At 35.6% G+C, this 18768-nt stretch overlaps 1 protein-coding gene across 2 annotated transcripts in view; it reads left to right on the plus strand.

Annotated features, from left to right (window-relative positions):
- Positions 1-16754, plus strand: part of LOC121430747 (intraflagellar transport protein 52 homolog) — a 29578-nt gene extending 12824 nt beyond the window's left edge. Inside the window, exons 6-13 of one of the 2 annotated variants that reach the window (XM_041628125.1) lie at positions 189-257; positions 5296-5422; positions 6615-6770; positions 7375-7529; positions 8591-8678; positions 11981-12089; positions 13891-14036; positions 14962-16754. In XM_041628125.1, the coding sequence (XP_041484059.1) occupies positions 189-257; positions 5296-5422; positions 6615-6770; positions 7375-7529; positions 8591-8678; positions 11981-12089; positions 13891-14036; positions 14962-14988 (877 nt within the window). In that variant the 3' untranslated portion in view covers positions 14989-16754. Of the gene's footprint in view, positions 1-188; positions 258-5295; positions 5423-6614; positions 6771-7374; positions 7530-8590; positions 8679-11980; positions 12090-13674; positions 13842-13890; positions 14037-14961 lie in introns of those variants that run through there. The other variant, XM_041628124.1, reaches the window with a different exon arrangement.
- The last annotated feature ends 2014 nt before the right edge of the window (positions 16755-18768 follow it).

Raw genomic sequence — 18768 nt, forward strand, 5'->3', positions numbered from 1 at the left:
GGCCTTCAGGTATGTTATTTGTTTCTCTGCATGAAGGTACTGTAATTTCTTTAAAAAGTGTTTCTTTTCTTTAATATAAATACCATACAGTATATGGTCTAGTTTTGTACTTCTGCTACTTTCATACTGCAGATCTTTGCGGAAATAACAGTCTTTTCTTTGCCATCCTTTATGTTTGTTTTGTCCAGAGCAATCAGTCAAGCTGCCGGAAAGAGCGTACCAGGTAGTGGTGATGAAGATGCACAAAATGATACACAGTGAGTAAGCTTAACAAAGGGGGGGGATCGGGTAATGGTGGGGATATTTACAGTGTATTTTGATTTTGATGATGCTGATGATGGAGGTGTTGGTGATGATTGATGATGATGATGACGATGATGATGATGGTGGTGGTGATAATTGATGATGATGGTGATGATGATGATGATGATGATGATGATGGTGATGATGATGATGATGATGATGGTGATGATGATGATGATGATGATGGTGGTGGTGGTGATGATTGATGATGATGACGACGACAATGATGATGGTGGTGATGATTGATGATGATGGTGGTGATGATGATGATGGTGATGATGATGAAGATGATGATTGTGATAGTGTTGGGTTGATGGTAGTGGTTATGATAGTGTCAGATGATAGTTAAAATGATATTAATGCTGGTGGTGATTGATGATTGAGATGACCAGTCATTGTCATGGTTATGGTGATGATGATGATCGGGGATTAGCAGTACTGGTAGTGTTGATGAGGAGGAGGAGACTGATGATGGTAATATTTGTGATGTTGAATTGTATAGTAATTATGCCGACAGTAAGACGACAATAAATGTGAGATCACCAAACAAATAATGAACTTTGAACAAAAACTAAAGAAATTTTCAGATCACTTTCCAATTCACCCCATATACGTCTGCATACCTTCTTGTTAAAGGTGTGGCATTAGTTCATTAGTTGAATGTCAACAGTTGATTAAAGGTGTGATTTCATTTTCCCATGGAACACCCCCCCCCCCCCAACTGTCCTTTTCCCACTTTTCATCCAAGTTCACCTTTGATGGAACTGAATAATCTGCCCTTGCTACATGTAATTCCATAGCCATGTTCTTTTAAAAAGCCTCGGTAGAGGCATATATTGTCCTTACACATTTAACCTCTCACCTTTCTACGACATGTAACTAACTTACATTATATACATGTAGTCGCAAGACCGACGGATCCTTAGCATCACATGCGGAGTGAGTTACAGTATTAATCTCTCGATACTCGTCTACATCAATATGCTGCATTCTGTGCTAAAAAACATGTATCAAACTTTTATTTAGCCAGAAACACCATTTCAAGCAACTTACTCTGAACCTAATGTGTACTCCACCCTTTTCATTTTTGTTTTTGTCTCACCTGCGAAGCAAAGTGAGACTATAGGCGCCGCTTTTCCGACGGCGGCGGCGGCGGCGTCAACATCAAATCTTAACCTGAGGTTAAGTTTTTGAAATGATGTCATAACTTAGAAAAGATATGGACCTAGTTCATGAAACTTGGACATAAGGTTAATCAAGTATCACTGAACATCCTGCATGAGTTTCACGTCACATGACCAAGGTCAAAGGTCATTTAGGGTCAATGAACTTTGGCCGAATTGGGGATATCTGTTGAATTCCCATCATAACTTTGAAAGTTTATGGATCTGATTCATGAAACTTGGACATAATAGTAATCAAGCATCACTGAAATTTTTTTGCAAGTTTCAGGTCTCATGATTAAGGTCAAAGGTCATTTAGGGTCAATGAACTTTGGCCGAATCGGGGGTATCTGTTGAATTACCATCATAACTTTGAAAGTTTATGGATCTGATTCATGAAACTTGTACATAAGAGTAATCAAGTATCACTGAACATCCTGTTCGAGCTTCAGGTCACATGATCAAGGTCAAAGGTCATGTAAGGTCAATGAACTTTGGCCATGTTGGGTTTTTTGTTGAATAACCATCATATCTCTGTAAGTTTATTGGTCTAGTTCATAAAAAGTGGACATAAGAGTAACCATGTATCATTGAACATCTTGTGCGAGTTAGAGTAGTATTCAAAGTCAGCACTGCTGCTATATTGAACCGCGTGATGCAGGTGAGACGGCCAGAGGCATTCCACTTGTTTACATGATTTGTATTACATTGCATTGAAACACTTTTCACTGTCTTACTTTGTTCCTCTGTATTGCTAGAAATATCTTTTCATTCGAATTTGCTATTTTGCTTGAATGTTTACAATGTAAACAGCATCTACATCTTATAAGACTATAATACACCTTTTGTTCTTCTTTCAAAATAGCTACATGCAGCACAACAATTTTCAATTCATTGCTGGTAATCGACTGGTTTTTTTCCATCATATGCTTAAATACAATGTACATGTAATCTTAAGTATTTTTTGTTCCGTGATTCATCAAGACAGGCCACTACATGTATTTTTTGAAAACTGCTTTTATGAAATGTATCATTGAAGAGCAAACTGCATGTACATGTACTGGAATTTAGTCATCAAAGATATCTCCTAGAATAATTGCATTCATCAAAAGAACACATAGCAGACCTATGGGGAGAAAACACCATCACTACTCGTACAGAATGTCTTTCATCCAAAATGCTGCTTTACATGTATTTTTTTTCTCTCTGTTTCAGGTCTTGGCTCTTCTTTCTATTATATTATATAATTTCTACAAATGATCTCAATCCAGAAGCAATAAAAAAACACATTTAATTCCTCTAAATGTTAAAGTAATTGAGTACCTTGGTGTGATGTCATTGATTTATTTTTTTGCATTTCAGCACTTTTTTTACTATACAGTGCGTATCAAAAATAAGTTTACACTTAGAAAAAATCCTGTAAAATTATACATTTGGAATATTCTGAAGATTTTTCCACATTTTAACATTGGTACAGATCCATTTAATCAAATGACGATATAACTGTCGAAAAATATTTCCGCTTGAGTGAGCACCACTTAATTTTGAAAAGCTGGTGAAAAATGATTTGCGCAGAACTTTGAAATAGTTATGCAAATAAAAGTAGACCTTAATCATGAAGAACACGTGGAATTTAGCTAGTAAAATTGATTTGAAGATCTCTTTAACCTTTTTAAACTAGTTTCCTTTCCCAAAACCCTCCGAAGAATGCATTGCGCCCCACCCAACTCCCCCACACACCGAGGCCATCGTAACGATATTTGCTTTACACTGAGCTGTGAATTACATGAAATAACTTAAGCTTGATTTTCATTGTGTTAATCATTTTCAAGCTTGGAAAAACTGTGGAGAAACAAGTATTGAATGAAAAATGAAATGTAAACCCACTTTAAATGATAAAAACTTTATCCTCAGATCCAGCTGGCACGAAAATGGTAAAGGTTGTGCTTACTAAGTGTTGAAATTTCAATTTAGGTGGACAATTGTTACAAAATGGTTAAATGTATCCGTTTTATTTCAATTGACTGAAAGTGCAAGAGAAATGTATGAGAAATGTTTCGCAAGGTAAGTGTGATTTCGCCCTTTCCCCTTGACACAGCGTGAAAACGAGCATTTCTGCGCAAACAGATTTCTGCGAGCTTTACAAAAATGGACAGTGCTCACTCAAGTGTAACATTCTGTCAAAACTTTTACTTTCATGTGATAGATGAGACCCTAACTCAAGATTATATGTCAAAAAATTACCCACATGTTGTATATTTTTTAATTCCCATAGCTTTTTCAAAGTGTAAACTTTTTTTCGATACGCACTGTATTTTGATAGAGTATGATGGAAAATCCCCCACATCCCAAATTTGGTGAGAATTAGAGAGTCAAAAGGGGCCTAAGCTTTCGATCATAGCAGAATCTTCTTTGGAGGCAAAATGACAAACGTAACATATTTGGAGAGAATCGGTCCAGGGGGCCCCAAGATACGACCTCATGAATACATAATTAGCCCCATTTACGTCAATGTATTATTACTTGTAGCCCGGTTCCTTAAGTTACATGTATGAACCTGGCCAATGATACATTGACTTTAATGGGGCTAATTATTTAACCATGAGGTCATATCTCAGGCCCCCATGGACCGATTCCCATGAAATGGGGATTTTTTCATCATGCGCTACCAACATATGGTATCAAAAACACTGAAATGCAAAAAGAAAAAAAATTGTGACATATCACTTCGGTACTCTGATTAGCAGACAAAGACCACACAAATTCATCCCCATGCAGGTATTCAAAGTTTTTGTTTTTGATTACTTTAATAACATCACAAAAAAGTAGGGGTGTCTTATACAACTCACAATCAATCTTGTTGATACATTCTTATGCAATATCTGAAATATTGTATTAAAGATATACATATTTTTCATCTCCTGCAATGCAGTGTACTTTAATATTGCATTCAAAATGCTTCAATGCATTCTATTAGTTATCTTGATAGTTGATTGCATGTTTTCAATGTCAAAATTGAAACTTCTTTTATTATTTATCAATTCCACATTTGAAAAGAATTTAAATCTAATAAACTGTATGCATGCTCACTGTCAATACCTAGACCTACACTCATATAGTTGTATGGGAATATCCTTTCGATATATATAGTTATCTATTTTATTTGGCTGATATTCACAGTTTTACATTTAGAATTTACATAACTGTAGCACATTGGTAAAAATATTATTTTCATGGGTAATAAGACTTTAAAGGAATATATACCAATAAAAAATAAAATGGTATAACATCCAACACTCCATATACATGTAATACTGCGAACTGCTAACATGGGAAATGTCTTTGTTGCCACTTCTGTGTGATATGGAGTCTGGAATTATTTCATAGAATTCAGAACAATATGGAATTTAATGAGAAACAAATATTTTCAGGCCATGAAAATTGAATTATCAAAAATACAATGAAAATCATGAAAAGCAAAGCAATTTGAATATCGTAAAACTGGGTTTCTTGGATATTGTTTATTAAACTTGTTTATATTGTTCAACATGCATTCACCAAGCATAACTTTGCACTCTACAGTCTGTGTAAGTTTGTAATAAGAACTGAATTTCCTCGGATTTTCTCTATTTTCATCATTCTGCTTAATCATTTAATATTTTGTACCTACATGTATCACTGAAGAACATAAAATCCAAATTTTAGAACACTGAAGAATTGGGATCTGTAATTTTGAAAACAAAAAAGTGGCAACTTAAGTACCTTATCGTGTTTGAACTGTTTAATTGTCACAACTTATTATCGTGGTTGAACTGTTTAATTCTCACAGAGCATTAACGTATCTCTACCCATATGGAGCAACGCTGAATGTAGCCAAGCCTGCCTCTGCCATCTTGTCAACGGGAACCGTCTGCTTTCCTCTCAACAGGCCTGTCTGTGCGTTACACTCGTCTAAGGTAGGTAGATGTAGATTTTGTTCATCTCTTTATTTTTATCTCTTTTTTCTTGACGTAAATTGTTTGAGAGCCCTTCGATCCTATGAGCAGGTTGATTTGAATACCTGTATATAGAGAATATCAAGTGCAACATGAATTTTTGTTAAAATTTATACTTTTTGTGGTCATTTCATATTTGTTAGAAAGAGGAGCTCCGTCAGCTTTATAATGTACTTTTTGACCTTGTAACGAACTGTAATACATGTAAAGAACAGAAATACATCACATACAAGGTGGCATTTTGGGCAGGGTGCTACATAAGCATTTGCCTGAATTGGGCAAGCACAATTCTCACAGCAGAATGACCAAGAATGACCAAAATTAGGGTCAATATAATATTCTGACCCTAATTTGGGTCATAGCAGGCAAGATAAAATCACTTTGGAAAAAGAAATGCAATAGCAAGATAGATCAGTTCATGTCAAAAGAGAGAAAAAAGTCAATGGTTTAAATAACCTCAATACTTCCTTTTGAAGAGGTAAAACAAAATTTCAAGGATTTTTTTCGGGCAAGTGAAATAGATTTTGGAGCAAGTATATTCCAACTATTTAAAAGATTTACTTGCCCGACCGGGCAGGTGGTTCTAAAAAGTTGTGTAGTACCCTGATTTTAGGTATAACTAACTCAAAATCTGATTCATTGTAAAATATAAGGTTCTCAGTTGTTACTTACATGTAGTTTCACTTTGGAATTCAAGCATGATATACAAATGAAAAAGCAGGTGATGGTGACACATCATATATTTTATGCATTATGAATTATGAAATATTTAATAATAATAATTATAATAGTAATATGTCCATTTATATAGTGCTGTTTTTATATGCATATACTCAACTGCGCTTCGAAACTTGGTATCATACTATTAGCAGAGCTGCCAAGTAGTACGGATTTTCCGTATTTAGTACTGAAAAATGAGAAGAATACTGATTTCTCAAGTTTCAGTTTTATGTGTTGTCCTATGGTATTTCTTTGAAAATACTAATTTCCTCACCAAAATACTGATTTTCAGCTTTAAAAATACTGAAATGTTCTTGTTCAGGTTGGCAGCTCTGTATTAGCCTGACTGTAGCTGAGCCACCATATTAATAGGCGCCATATTAATGGTGGATTGGTATAATAACAAAATTTGTCGATCCTATCTCTCTTTCAGTACTCTAAAGGAAAGTTGGCTGTCCTTGGATCTGTTCACATGTTCTCTGACCAGTATTTGGAGAAGGAGGAGAACAATAAGATCATGGATGTACTCTTCAAATGGCTTACCACGGATGAAGTGGTGCTCAATGCCATAGATGCTGAGGATCCGGAGGTGAGATAGTGGAGACAAATAATGGCCCGAATATAGGTGGTTTTGAATTGGTGGTTTCAAGCAATGATTTATGCAGATTCCATCCTGAAATGAGCTTATTTCAACCGGTATATTGAGAAAGTGTTAAATATTGAACGCATGTTTTTGGCACAGAAGGTTACTTTGATGTTTGTAACTCTTGGTTACTATAAGAATGAGTCCATGGTTTATCTAGATTAATGAAAAACAAAATGTATGGACTCAATAATTGAATATAATTAAGCATCATGAGCACTGAATAACCTCAATTCTCAAAATTTGTTAAATGAAAATCTACATAATATTGCACAAGACCATGGCAAATCAATTTCTCAGAATTTCCTGATAATCTACACTAGAGGGGTCTTGATATTTCAAACAAAGATTTTTTTATTAAACAAATGAAAATTTAATCTCACTCCTAAATTTGTGCCATTACTTCCCCTTCATAGCTCCTACTCGTACGAACTACCATTAACCATTCACATGAAATTAACCACTTTCTCTATTCCTTATTACTTCAACGCCTGCAATGGAATAATGTTCGGTGTCCTTTTGCTTTATTTATTATCATCCTTGTGTGTAGATATCAGACTATAACTTTCTACCGGACACGTCTAAGCTCGCTGATAAACTACGGACATGTTTGCAGGAGAATGAGGACACGCCTAGAGATTTCAACACCCTGTTTGATGGAACCGTGTACAGCCTGGACACTAAAGTGGTTCCCAAAGTTGTCAGGTTAGTCTAGTAGTTTTTTTGTCTCACCCACCAGGTGAAGGTGAGACTTAGGGATCCAAATGTCGTCCGTCCGTCACAAACCTAATGACACATAACTCCACAACCGTAAGTCGCTTTTCAACCAAAGTTGGATGGTAGATGGACTTTTGGAATCTGCACGTTATGCTGCAGTCGGAGGTCACATGGTAAGGTCAAAGGTCATTTTCAGGTCAACATTAAAGTTTACGTGCAAGGCTCTTATGACAAGTGTTATTCCATCCCAGTCATTTCACAATGAAGTTTTGATACAACTCTGTTGCATGCCCTCACAAATCACAATATTTCTGGTTATTTTCATAAGTGGGTGAGACACAAAATCGCTTTTGCCTTGTGTTAATTCTTCATCTTCAGTAACATTGGGTGATTTCTAGTTCGGTGTTGAGAGCGTGAAAAGGCTGCTGATAATGGGGCTTCCGCACGGAGTTGGATTCAGGCTGATATTGATCACATTGTCAGTATGTCATGCCTCCTATATATATATATATGTTGCATGTCTCATCTCAAATACTTGTGGGAGGTCTTGAAGATAAAGGTGGAAATGGAGGCTTTTTTTAAATCATCCATAATCATGATTTTCCATCACCATTTTCATGGCCTTTAGCCTAGATATAAATAGGGCAAATATCAAACACCTGATGCAGATATGAAATACATATCCGTGTTAATGTAAGAATGACTGCACTTTCGACATGGCATTACCCCTGACCACCGAAATACAATTTTTCTTGTTTTTTTTTGTTAAGTGAAACGAACCACCTGCCGTTTTGCATTCCTTTTGTAAATGATTGTGTTCAGTGACGCCTGGTCCTGAAAATTTCAGGTACTTTTAGAATGCTGCAGTGTTTGATCATCTTTCAAGAAAAGAAATGTCTCATGATTTTTTTTTATGAAAGTTTAGTTCCCTTATCCTTCAGATATGAAGAGTATTGTGCTCTGAAATGAATGCTTATTGAATACTGACCCCTTTGTTTATTTTCTAGAACATTTGTATTCACAATGACCCCCTGCCTTTAATCTTTCAGAGCGTATGAAGCACTCAATGTGAAGCATGAAAACCTAGCGCTGATCCAACCCCAATTTGAAGTGCCGCTGCCTCCTCTACAACCAGCGGTAAGTTCAGTCGACAATATTTTTCTTCATTTATCTACAATGTGTGGAAGAGCCCTGGTGTAGTGGTTCTGACTCTCGCCTTGTAAACAGAGGGTCATGTGTTCAAATCCCACTGCGGTCTAACGTCCTTTGGCAAGGCGTTAATCCACACTTTGCCACTCTTGACCCAGGTGCTAAATGGGTACCCGGTAGGATGCAAAAGATATCGTATATTTGATTTGCAAGCGCCATAATAACGCTGCGATGAATGCAAGGAGTGCTCCCCTCAGGGAGTGGAAATTGTGCACTTTTCGTGCGGATTTGAAATGAATCCAATGACCGGGGTAATAATATGCTGTAAAGCGCTTTGAGCCATTCTGAAAAAAAAAATTATCATTATAATGTTGAAAATCACAGATTGGAAGCATTAAGATGATAATGTTACCACCCAGCTTCAATCCCACAAGTCACTCTGTAAATAGTAAAACTGTGACCAGCCAGCCCAATACCAACATTCTGGAGTTTTTTGCATTTACTGCGGGAAATTCTATTTAAAAATGCAAGTCAAGTTACAATGGAGAGCTGAGACACTTTTGTCGAAAGTTGGTGGACAGGGACAGCATCAGAATCTCTTGACTTTGGACAACGGCATATGTTCAATTGTTTGTTCGGTGCAAATCTTTGGATGATCTGCCTTCCCAGTCCACCAGCTTTCGACAAAAGCTTCTCAGCTGTCCATTGTGATTTTAATTGCATTTTCAAAGGATTTGATGTGTTGTAGAGAGTTTCCCCGTAGTAAATGCCCAAACTACCTAATAAGTCTCCAGGGAAGGTTCTCTGTTAATAGCTATTAGTAATTTGGTCATTCAAGATCAATAGAAATTAGCTTTTCCAAAAGGATAATTCGAAGAACAGTCAAAATTAGAAATTTTAAAGTTTAATAGAAGACAAGATACAATAGTTTCTTTTACACCATTTTTTGCTTTGACATTCCATGCTTTAGCGAACCACAAACTTCAAACCTTGTTTTCTCATTTTCCGAAGCTCTCGCTGAACTTCTTCATTCAAACAATTACTTGGGAAAGAAGTTGTTGATCAATTTTGACAAGTTATGTATCATTTGGGAGCTTAGGGTGTGCTTTTTCAATATGAATGAAAAGCTCGAAATTTTTTTTTGGGCAACCTCTTTTTGGTTTTGGAGTGGCTGGTCACATGTAGTCAGTCATCTATGAATGGGTTTCATCAACATGTGTCATCTGACACATTTCCTTGACACCGTTCTCATTCCCCTTTCTATAACTAGTTTACTGGAAACTGGTTCAGGAAACCAGTTTGGAAGATAGCTTTGTTAGCTTTCCATTTGATTACACAAAAGTGGTTTTTAAAGTCGTTTAACATAAAGCAATCTTGTTGCTATGAAAACGCTCCCAGTGGTGTGACACGTTTCGTGCAAAATTAGAAACCGCTGGGTACTGGCATTCTGTCTTGTGGAGTAGAGCGCTCATTGCAAGGTGGATTTATGAATCGGTTCGAAAGGTCGCTTTCAAGGTTGCTTTGACCGTACTCATTAAGGGGAAGTTCACCCTGAAGAAAACTTTCTTGTAAAAATAGCAGAAAAAATAGTAAAAAATATTGGTGAAGGTTTGAGGAAAATCCGTTAAAGAGTAAGAAAGTTATTAGAGTTCAAAGTTTTGGATTTGTGATGTCATAAACGAGCAGCTGTCCCATGTGTTACGTAATATAAAATGCATAAATTTCAAATTTTGTATGGTTCCTGATGACTTAATTTTGTTTTCTTTTCATGATCGGGTGTGAAACGATTTGTCTATTGATATACAAAAGTTACAGTGAAAACCATTTTCAATTTTCTGAGAAAATGACATTTCATTGATTTTTTACCATTTGCTATGTAGGAATGCTGCTCGCATATGACGTCACAAATCAAATAATTGAATTTCTAATAACTTTTTAATTATTTGATGAATTTTTCTCAAACCTTCGGCAATATTTTTCATTAATTTTTCTGCTATTTTTACAATAAACTTTTTGTCAGGGTGAACTTCCCCTTTACAAGTTAAACTAGTTTCCACTAAACTAGTTTCAGGAATGTAGTGAGAACGGTGTCCTTGATTGTGATTGGACATGGGGATGTCGCACCTGCAGGTTTTTGCCTGTGTATGCGGAAATACATTAGGCAGTCGTCTATCTTTGATTGTGATTACTCTTGAATCTACAAAGAGTGACCATACAGAACAATGGATTCACCGGATCGTTTCCTCTGTTCTGGCTCCTGAGTGTGAAATTGAGTGCAATCCATGCTAAAAAATTGCTGACTGGGTTGGGTCTGAACATATGGCAAGCCATTTTGCCATAATTATTCCTATGTTTTATGTCAATGGATAAATTTTTGATAACGGTTTTGCCATTTCTGACGGGAAATTACTTTTTGATATCGAGAATTTGATTACTCGATATTACTATTAAGTTACTGATTTAAATAAATAGGATGAATAAAGTTTGCTTTAAAAGGAAATCCATCCTTTGGTCATGAAATGAATGTGTGGAAAGAGAAAATAGAATAAACAGGATCAATGGGTGGAAGTTTTAAATAAATAATTGAACAGAATTTGATTAACATGGAGAAGGTTTACGGTTCACCATGTTTAGTCCTTCCAATCTGATACATGTACTATATCTTAAGCAAATTTTGAAACCTCTGCAATTACTTATATTTTAAAATATTCTGTTGATTCATATTAACCCCTAAAGTAGTACATTTTTTCATGCTTTGTGTATTTCTTATAATTCTATTTTGATACTGTTTTGTTGTTTTTTTACGTAAAAGTTCTGTGCAATTCAGTTCTAGCTGCGAACAGTCTTTGAATAAAATACCATTATTATTATTATTATACAGGCAGAAAATTAAAATGGACAGACGAGAAAGGATCCAGATTCCATTTCAATTTTCATATTACACATGATGAAACGTAAACCTTCTTCATGTTATAAACTCCACCAAACCTATAAAGATCATCAGAATTTAATTAATAAAAAATCTGTAACACAATGCTCATATCTTGTTGAATTGGCATGTTAACCTGAAAGTAGAATAAGATAAAACAAGAGGGGGAAACAGGGACACCTTCTCAGTTGCACTCAATGTGAACCTGCCTGGAGGAATGCATAATGTGTTACAGTAGTTCAGCTTGGCCGGTGGAGAAGTGTCTTTGCCTTTGGGCTCGATCTCAAGATAGATCATGCAGTGCAAACACTATTTGATTATTGATAACTTTGTGCTATTTCATTATTGATATTCTGTGCAGGTGTTTCCGCCAGCATTTAGGGAACTTCCCCCGCCGGCCCTAGATCTGTTCGACCTAGATGAATCGTTTTCGTCAGAGAAAGCCAGACTGGCGCAGATCACGAATAAATGTAAGAGGGGGAAATCCATCTCTACAGATTGTGCGATAGTGTTTATGATTTGGTGATGATCGTGATGGTGATGATGGTTTTGGTGGTGATAGTTGTCATGATGAAGAAGGTGGTAATTGACCTTTGATTATAATGTTGATAGTGCATTGCAGGATGATAATTGTAATTGAGGGTACTGATCATTGAATATTGATGGTGCTAATGCTGGTATGATGATATGGAAAGTGATGGTGGTGATGATGATGATGATAATGAAGATGATGATGATAATGAAGATGATGATGAAGGTGATGGTGATGATGATGATGGTGATGATGATGATGATGGTGATGATGATGATAATGATGATGATGATGATGAAGATGATGAAGTTGATGGTAATGATGATGATGGTGATGATGGTGATGATGATGATGATGATGGTAATGATGGTGATGATGGTGATAATGATGGTGATGATGATGATGATGATGGTGATGATGGTGATGATGGTAATGATGACGATGATGATGATATTCATGATGATGATGGTGATGATTGTAATGATTGTGGTGTTTATTGCAGCAGTGCTGCTGCTGCCGATGTTTATAATGCCAAAGTACTAATGAATGTTGAAGAAAATGTTCAATAAGTTCACTTTATTTTGACAGATATTTCAAAATGAATACAATAACCTAATTTAAATTCCTTCCTTCTCTAATTCTGATCCTTTCTTTGATTTGTATTAGAAGATGTGTTTTCCTGTATGTTCTTGTCCTTAACTGAAATAGCTAATAGAATGCTATTTTAGGGTGAAAATGTTGATTCTGTCATTTCTATAGAAAATACCTAAAAACATTGTCAAAACAATTAATTTCCTATGTATTTTATTTATTACATATATTTCTGATTCATTACATGAATATAATTCCTTGTTTAAAACCTTTGTTTTTTATTGGTTTTTCGATGATCCTTGTTGGGAACCCATTTGCAGTCTTAAATTCTACTCCCCCCAGGTAACTTAGGGTTAAAGTTTTGAATCTTTTGCAAATGTCTTTCCATGGTAAAGGGGTCTCCATCTTCCATCAGAGTCTTATGCTAATCCTGAGGAGGAGCTAAGTTATTGTAAAGCTTTTTGGCTAATCAGATGGTCACCATGGCAACCATTATTCCCTAAACAAAACAGAAAAAATTATCAAAAGAATTTGGTACATGTTAGAAACAGCAAGCAGCTGCAGAAGTTTTATATTTTGTGTTTTAAGATATTTCCTCCATGATATCTAAAGTTTGAACTAGTGTTTCAAGATGTTGTCTTTATTAGGTGGTATTGCTATGATTAGGGATGGGGCGGGGGCATAGTTTAGACAAGTTTGAAAAATATAATATTTCAATAGGATGATGGCAGGTAATCATGCAAATCATAATCAAAATGATGTCTATTGTGATTCTTATTTTTGTATTATTTAGAATTAGTAGCAGTATGAATGTCATCGTCATCATTGTTATCACTTTTTGTGCAGTGCAATCATTGTTGTATAATTACCACCATCAGTCTTGTTAACCTTGTTAATAATTCCCTCTTTCGTAATGATCATTACGTTTTCAGGCACCGATGACGATCTGGAGTACTACGTGCGGGAGTGTGGTGATATCTTGGGGATCAGCATGATATATATTGTTATTCTTATTCATTTCTATAAGCAGTATTATCATTCTCATCATTGTTATCACTTTGTGTGCAGTGTAATCATTGTATAATTACAACCATCAGTCTTGTTAACCTTGTTAATACCCTCTTTCGTAACGATCATTACGTTTTCAGGCACCGATGACGATCTGGAGTACTACGTGCGGGAGTGTGGTGATATCTTGGGGATCAGCATGAAGCTCCCGGCAGACTCACGCGATGCCAAACATATCCTGGAGCATGTCTTTGCACAGGTGGTCGAATTCAAGAAACTCAACCAGGTAAAGGGGAGATGAACAGGGAATTTCCCTTTATTTGGCGATCTCTGGAAGGCTGTGTTCAAACTGTACTCTTTTCTCTGATTCGTGTACGGCCTATTAAAACTGCAATCGCTTAAATGTTGAAATGTAGCAATGTTGCTTCATTTGGGGGAGGGGGGGGGTTGGTTCTCCTATTATGGGGGAGATGTCTGATGAAAAAAAAAGATTGTTAGAACTAGAATCTCTCTTATGTCTAGTGATATTCAGGACTGTTACTTCAGTTGAAGAAAAACAATCCTTCTGTTCAAGCCATTTTCTCTTGTCTACAAGGGTGTGAGAGTTCAGATTCTTAACCTGATTTTCAGATTTTGGGGTTTTGATGTTCAGCTTGATTTCAACTTATTTTTGGCTTTCCTCTGTACAAAAAGTATTGGAGCTCTTTCTATTTCATACTTTTTAAACACTCTTCAGCTGTTTTCAGATTTTTTTGTGACCACTCACACCCCCTGTGTCTAAATCATGTGCATTAAACCTTGTAACTGTTGCAATGTTGCTTGTGTGATATAGACCTTGTGAAATGGCCTGGTGTGGGGGCAGGAGGCTGTTGTACCACAGAAACTCAGATTGAATACTAGAAGGAATTTAGATGTAGATTCCTAAATTGATTGCATTAAATATCACAATTCACTATCTGGCAGAATCCCTGGGTGTACTTATCATTGCAGTTGACGCACATCAACACTGAATATATGCAAGACATCAATATTACCAATTCTACCAATTGTTTACATCACTCCATCTCCCATGCGTAATAGAAAAACAAACTTTCAAAATTATCTGATTTAAATTTAACACATACTTTTATGTCACTATCCTCCACCATATTCCATAATTAAAATTCTACTAACTTTTTGTTCATTTTGTTCCCCCTTTTTCATACAAACAGGATGATGCTGATGATGAGGTCATGTGATGACCATACAGGAATATGATTGGATGGTAAGGTCATGTGATGACTGTACGTGGATATGATTGGATGACTTCTTCTTTATCTGTATTCTTGACACTAAAGTGCTCTCAAAACCTTGTGATGGACACCATGTAAGCACTAACATCAAGTCATCAGGTCTTGACAGCGTTAACAGTTCCTCAGGTTCAACTAGCTTTGCCTTAAGCCCTTTGCACACTTCACAATGCAATGGCGACCCGGGGCCTGTAACACAAGTCATCTTAGACGAACATCTCTGTGATTGATTGCATTGATCCCACTTTACAATCAATCATGAAAATCAAGTGTATGATCAATCGCTAACCTTTGTGTTACAGGACCCCGATTATGGGGGGAAAAATGCATTTTGCTTGAAATTTGAAAGCTCAAACAAGAAAAGTCCTTGTATTTGAAATTTCAAAGATGAAATTTCAAGATGGGCACATGTAGATGTATGAGCAAGAATATCCTTTGTTAATCACCGTTTGGTGACAAAAAACAGATGGGATATTCTTTTACTCAGATAGTAAATGAAAAAAAAATTGTTTGCCACATATGTCAGGTTTTTACAAATAATATGTAGATAGGTGTTCACAGGAAAATCAGTTTTATGATGATGCTAGGTTGGCAAATCCTTGCATTTAAACAAGAGATCATGTTGATTAATATATGATATAAATGATAATAATAATTTGTATAGGCGTAATTCAAATGTTTCTGAGGGCTGCATACTATTACCCCGGCTTTAGCATGGCAACCCTGATCGGGCGCATCAAGCACTCAAGGAAATCCTTCCTACTGAGTTTCCTCTGTTATTTGATCTTTCATTCAGTTTAACATGTCAGATGTGTCAGCAGTCCAAAATATTTTACAAATTGTCATCTTCACCTTGAAATTGGTCTCAAGAAGTTGAGATCATCTACTGGTTTCGGTTGATTTTAATCAGTCATAATTATGTAAAACAAACACGCGTAAGGCTTAAGCGTAAATGTACTTACAGGCATGTTTTTTCATGTGTGTAGTCAGTAATACACTGGCATGTGTTCATGAAAATAAACATATTTTTTGCTAGATAATCAGACTTTTATTGTATGAATTTTGAAAAGTCGCTACCGGTACTTTAGTAATCACAAGCATTGGCCTGCCTTGTGCATATAGAGTGACTATGTACTGTATAATTGTATATTTTCTGTGTCTATTTATTGAAAATGACTACTTATTTTCATTAGTTTACTTTACCTTTTTTTTTAATTATTAGGAGAGAGTATCAAAGCTGTGATTTACAATGCATTCCTCCTGATGTATATTGCTAAGGATGATACTGTTAAATAATCTTTGATCCAAAAAATCTTGGTTTACCAATATGAGCAAAGAAATTTCGAAATTTGGGGCACTGTAGGTTTTTGAAAAAATTCAAGTTCTAGTTTGTAACACGAAGGTTTGCGTTTAATCACAAATCAAGAGGAGGGAAAATCTGGAGATTTTGGTCAAATCATACTCATGGAATGCAATCTACTGCAAATTAATTGGATAACTGGATAACTTGTTAAGTTTGTGCACATGAAGTTTCCATTTATTCATGACATATACTCAAATCTTTTTACAAAGAAAATCTTTCTAAACTCTGAGGCATTTGTTATGTCTTATGCACTGTTGTTACAAATGTGATGCTAAGCTTTGTTGCTGAGTATTGTCTCACTATGTCTCAATGACACTTTTCATTTCAGAATCACCTTGAAATACATCAAATTTAAAAAAAAAACATTGAAAACATGAGAAGCTGGAAAAGAGTTGGAGTAATTATATAGGGAATCTTGAGACTTCTTAAGTGATTATACACCTGGGAATTTGGTTTTCTTGAAATGCTTGGAACCCTGGATTTGCTAGAAAAAAACAAACAAATGAAGGGCTTCGTGTGAACGTAAAGATATTTCTTGCTGGGGCCATCATCATAAGCATGTGCATTTATGTCACTTCAGGGGTAGTGTTTCACCAATTGATTTTTTTTCTGACCCAATAAGATGCAATGTGGTTATTTCTTTCATGAAACGCTCCACAGCTTTAGTCTTTTAGGACAAATCCACCCCAACAAAAGTTGATTTAAATAAAAAGAAAAAATTCAACAAGTTTACCTGAAATTTTCATCAAAATCAGATGTAAAATAAGAAAGTTATTACATTTTATAATGTTTTGCTTAATTTCACAAAACTGTTATATGCACAACCCCTGGTCAGTATGCAAATGAGGGGACTGATGATGTCATCCGATCACTATTTTTATTTTATTATCTGAAATATTTTGATTTTCTTTTCATTGACAAGTCGAACAACAATTAATTCCTCCCTGAACATGTGGAATCAGCATTGCTCAATAATATGTATGGTTCAGTCAAGTAGGTCCTTACAGTCAAATCTATAAAAATGAAATATTGTATAATTTAAAAAAAGAATGAAAAAAAACCCCAAAATAGTGAGCGAGAGACATCATCGACTGTCTCATTTGCACAAAAGTGAGTTGTGTTTATCACTGTTTTGTAAAAATGGCGAAACTTTAAAATTTCATAACTTTCTTATTTTACATCCAATTGTGATGAAATTTTTTGTGTTATATAATTTGATTTTTCTCTATTTATTCAAATTGAGATTTTTCTGGGGTGGACTTGACCTTTAAACCAGTCACTATACAGTTATAATATTCTTATATGAATATTTCGTTTAGGGTAGAAGTGACGTACCTTAATGCTGGTTTCTAATTTGGCAGATCTTTTACGGCAAGTGAGAAAAATATGCATCCAATTCTTAATGACTGATTTAGTGTGTGGTCAAGTATTACTCATTGTAAAAAAATCTCATTTATTTAACAATTGACCAGTGATTAGAGGCAACGATTTCAAGGGTGGTCCTGTATACATTTTAAGATTTTAGCAAAACACTCTGTTGATTCTGTATTTGATTTCTCACCTTTCCTTTCTCTACAGATTTCAATCAAACGTCTTTTTCCACTCTAGTTCACGTATGAAAATGTAAATTTTATGTAGAATATTGTAAATAGAATGGAGATTTAATCTAAAATACCTATATCTGTATTTGTCTTTATTACACCCCTACCTAATCAGGTTTGAAAGTATTCTTTAGGAATTTGTGTGCGGACGGCGGGGGGAGGGGGCATAGGTCTGTTATTTTTTTTATTTTTGACATCTTTGATCAAAATTATTTCCCTAGTTCCCGCAAAATGCTCATGAGACTTGGCGCACACATTGGTCTTGGTTATGTGCCTTAGTGCCGGCTACTGCATTGTCAATGTATCTTCTTTATTTTCATGATAAAGTGCAAATGTAGTACATTGCCATTTCATTCCATTTTACTTCCAATTTCGATGACTTATAAGCTTGTTAGATTTGACTAAACTACGGCTTTTGTGTTTAGATTTGGCCTCGTAAAAGAGAGGGTGGATCTGGGTAGAAGTGGAAACAAATCTGAGAAAGAAGGAAAGTAACACTTGTATACAGAGAGAGGGAGATTGTGATATCTCGAGTAGATATATCGAGATGGAGATAAAGAGAGAGAGGAGTCCGGAAATAAGTACATATGAAGAAAATGATATACAGAAGGCTTGGGAGAGACAAATAAAGAGTGGGGTATTTTGTTATATCTATAGTAGATGCAGGTATAACAAAACAGGGAGAATATAAAAGACAGACAGGTATGACAAAAGAAAGGAAGAGAGACGGGGAAAGAGCTATGGCGGGGACCAAGAAATATATAC

Source organism: Lytechinus variegatus, chromosome 17, assembly GCF_018143015.1.
Source record: "Lytechinus variegatus isolate NC3 chromosome 17, Lvar_3.0, whole genome shotgun sequence".
Lineage (NCBI taxonomy): Eukaryota > Metazoa > Echinodermata > Echinoidea > Temnopleuroida > Toxopneustidae > Lytechinus > Lytechinus variegatus.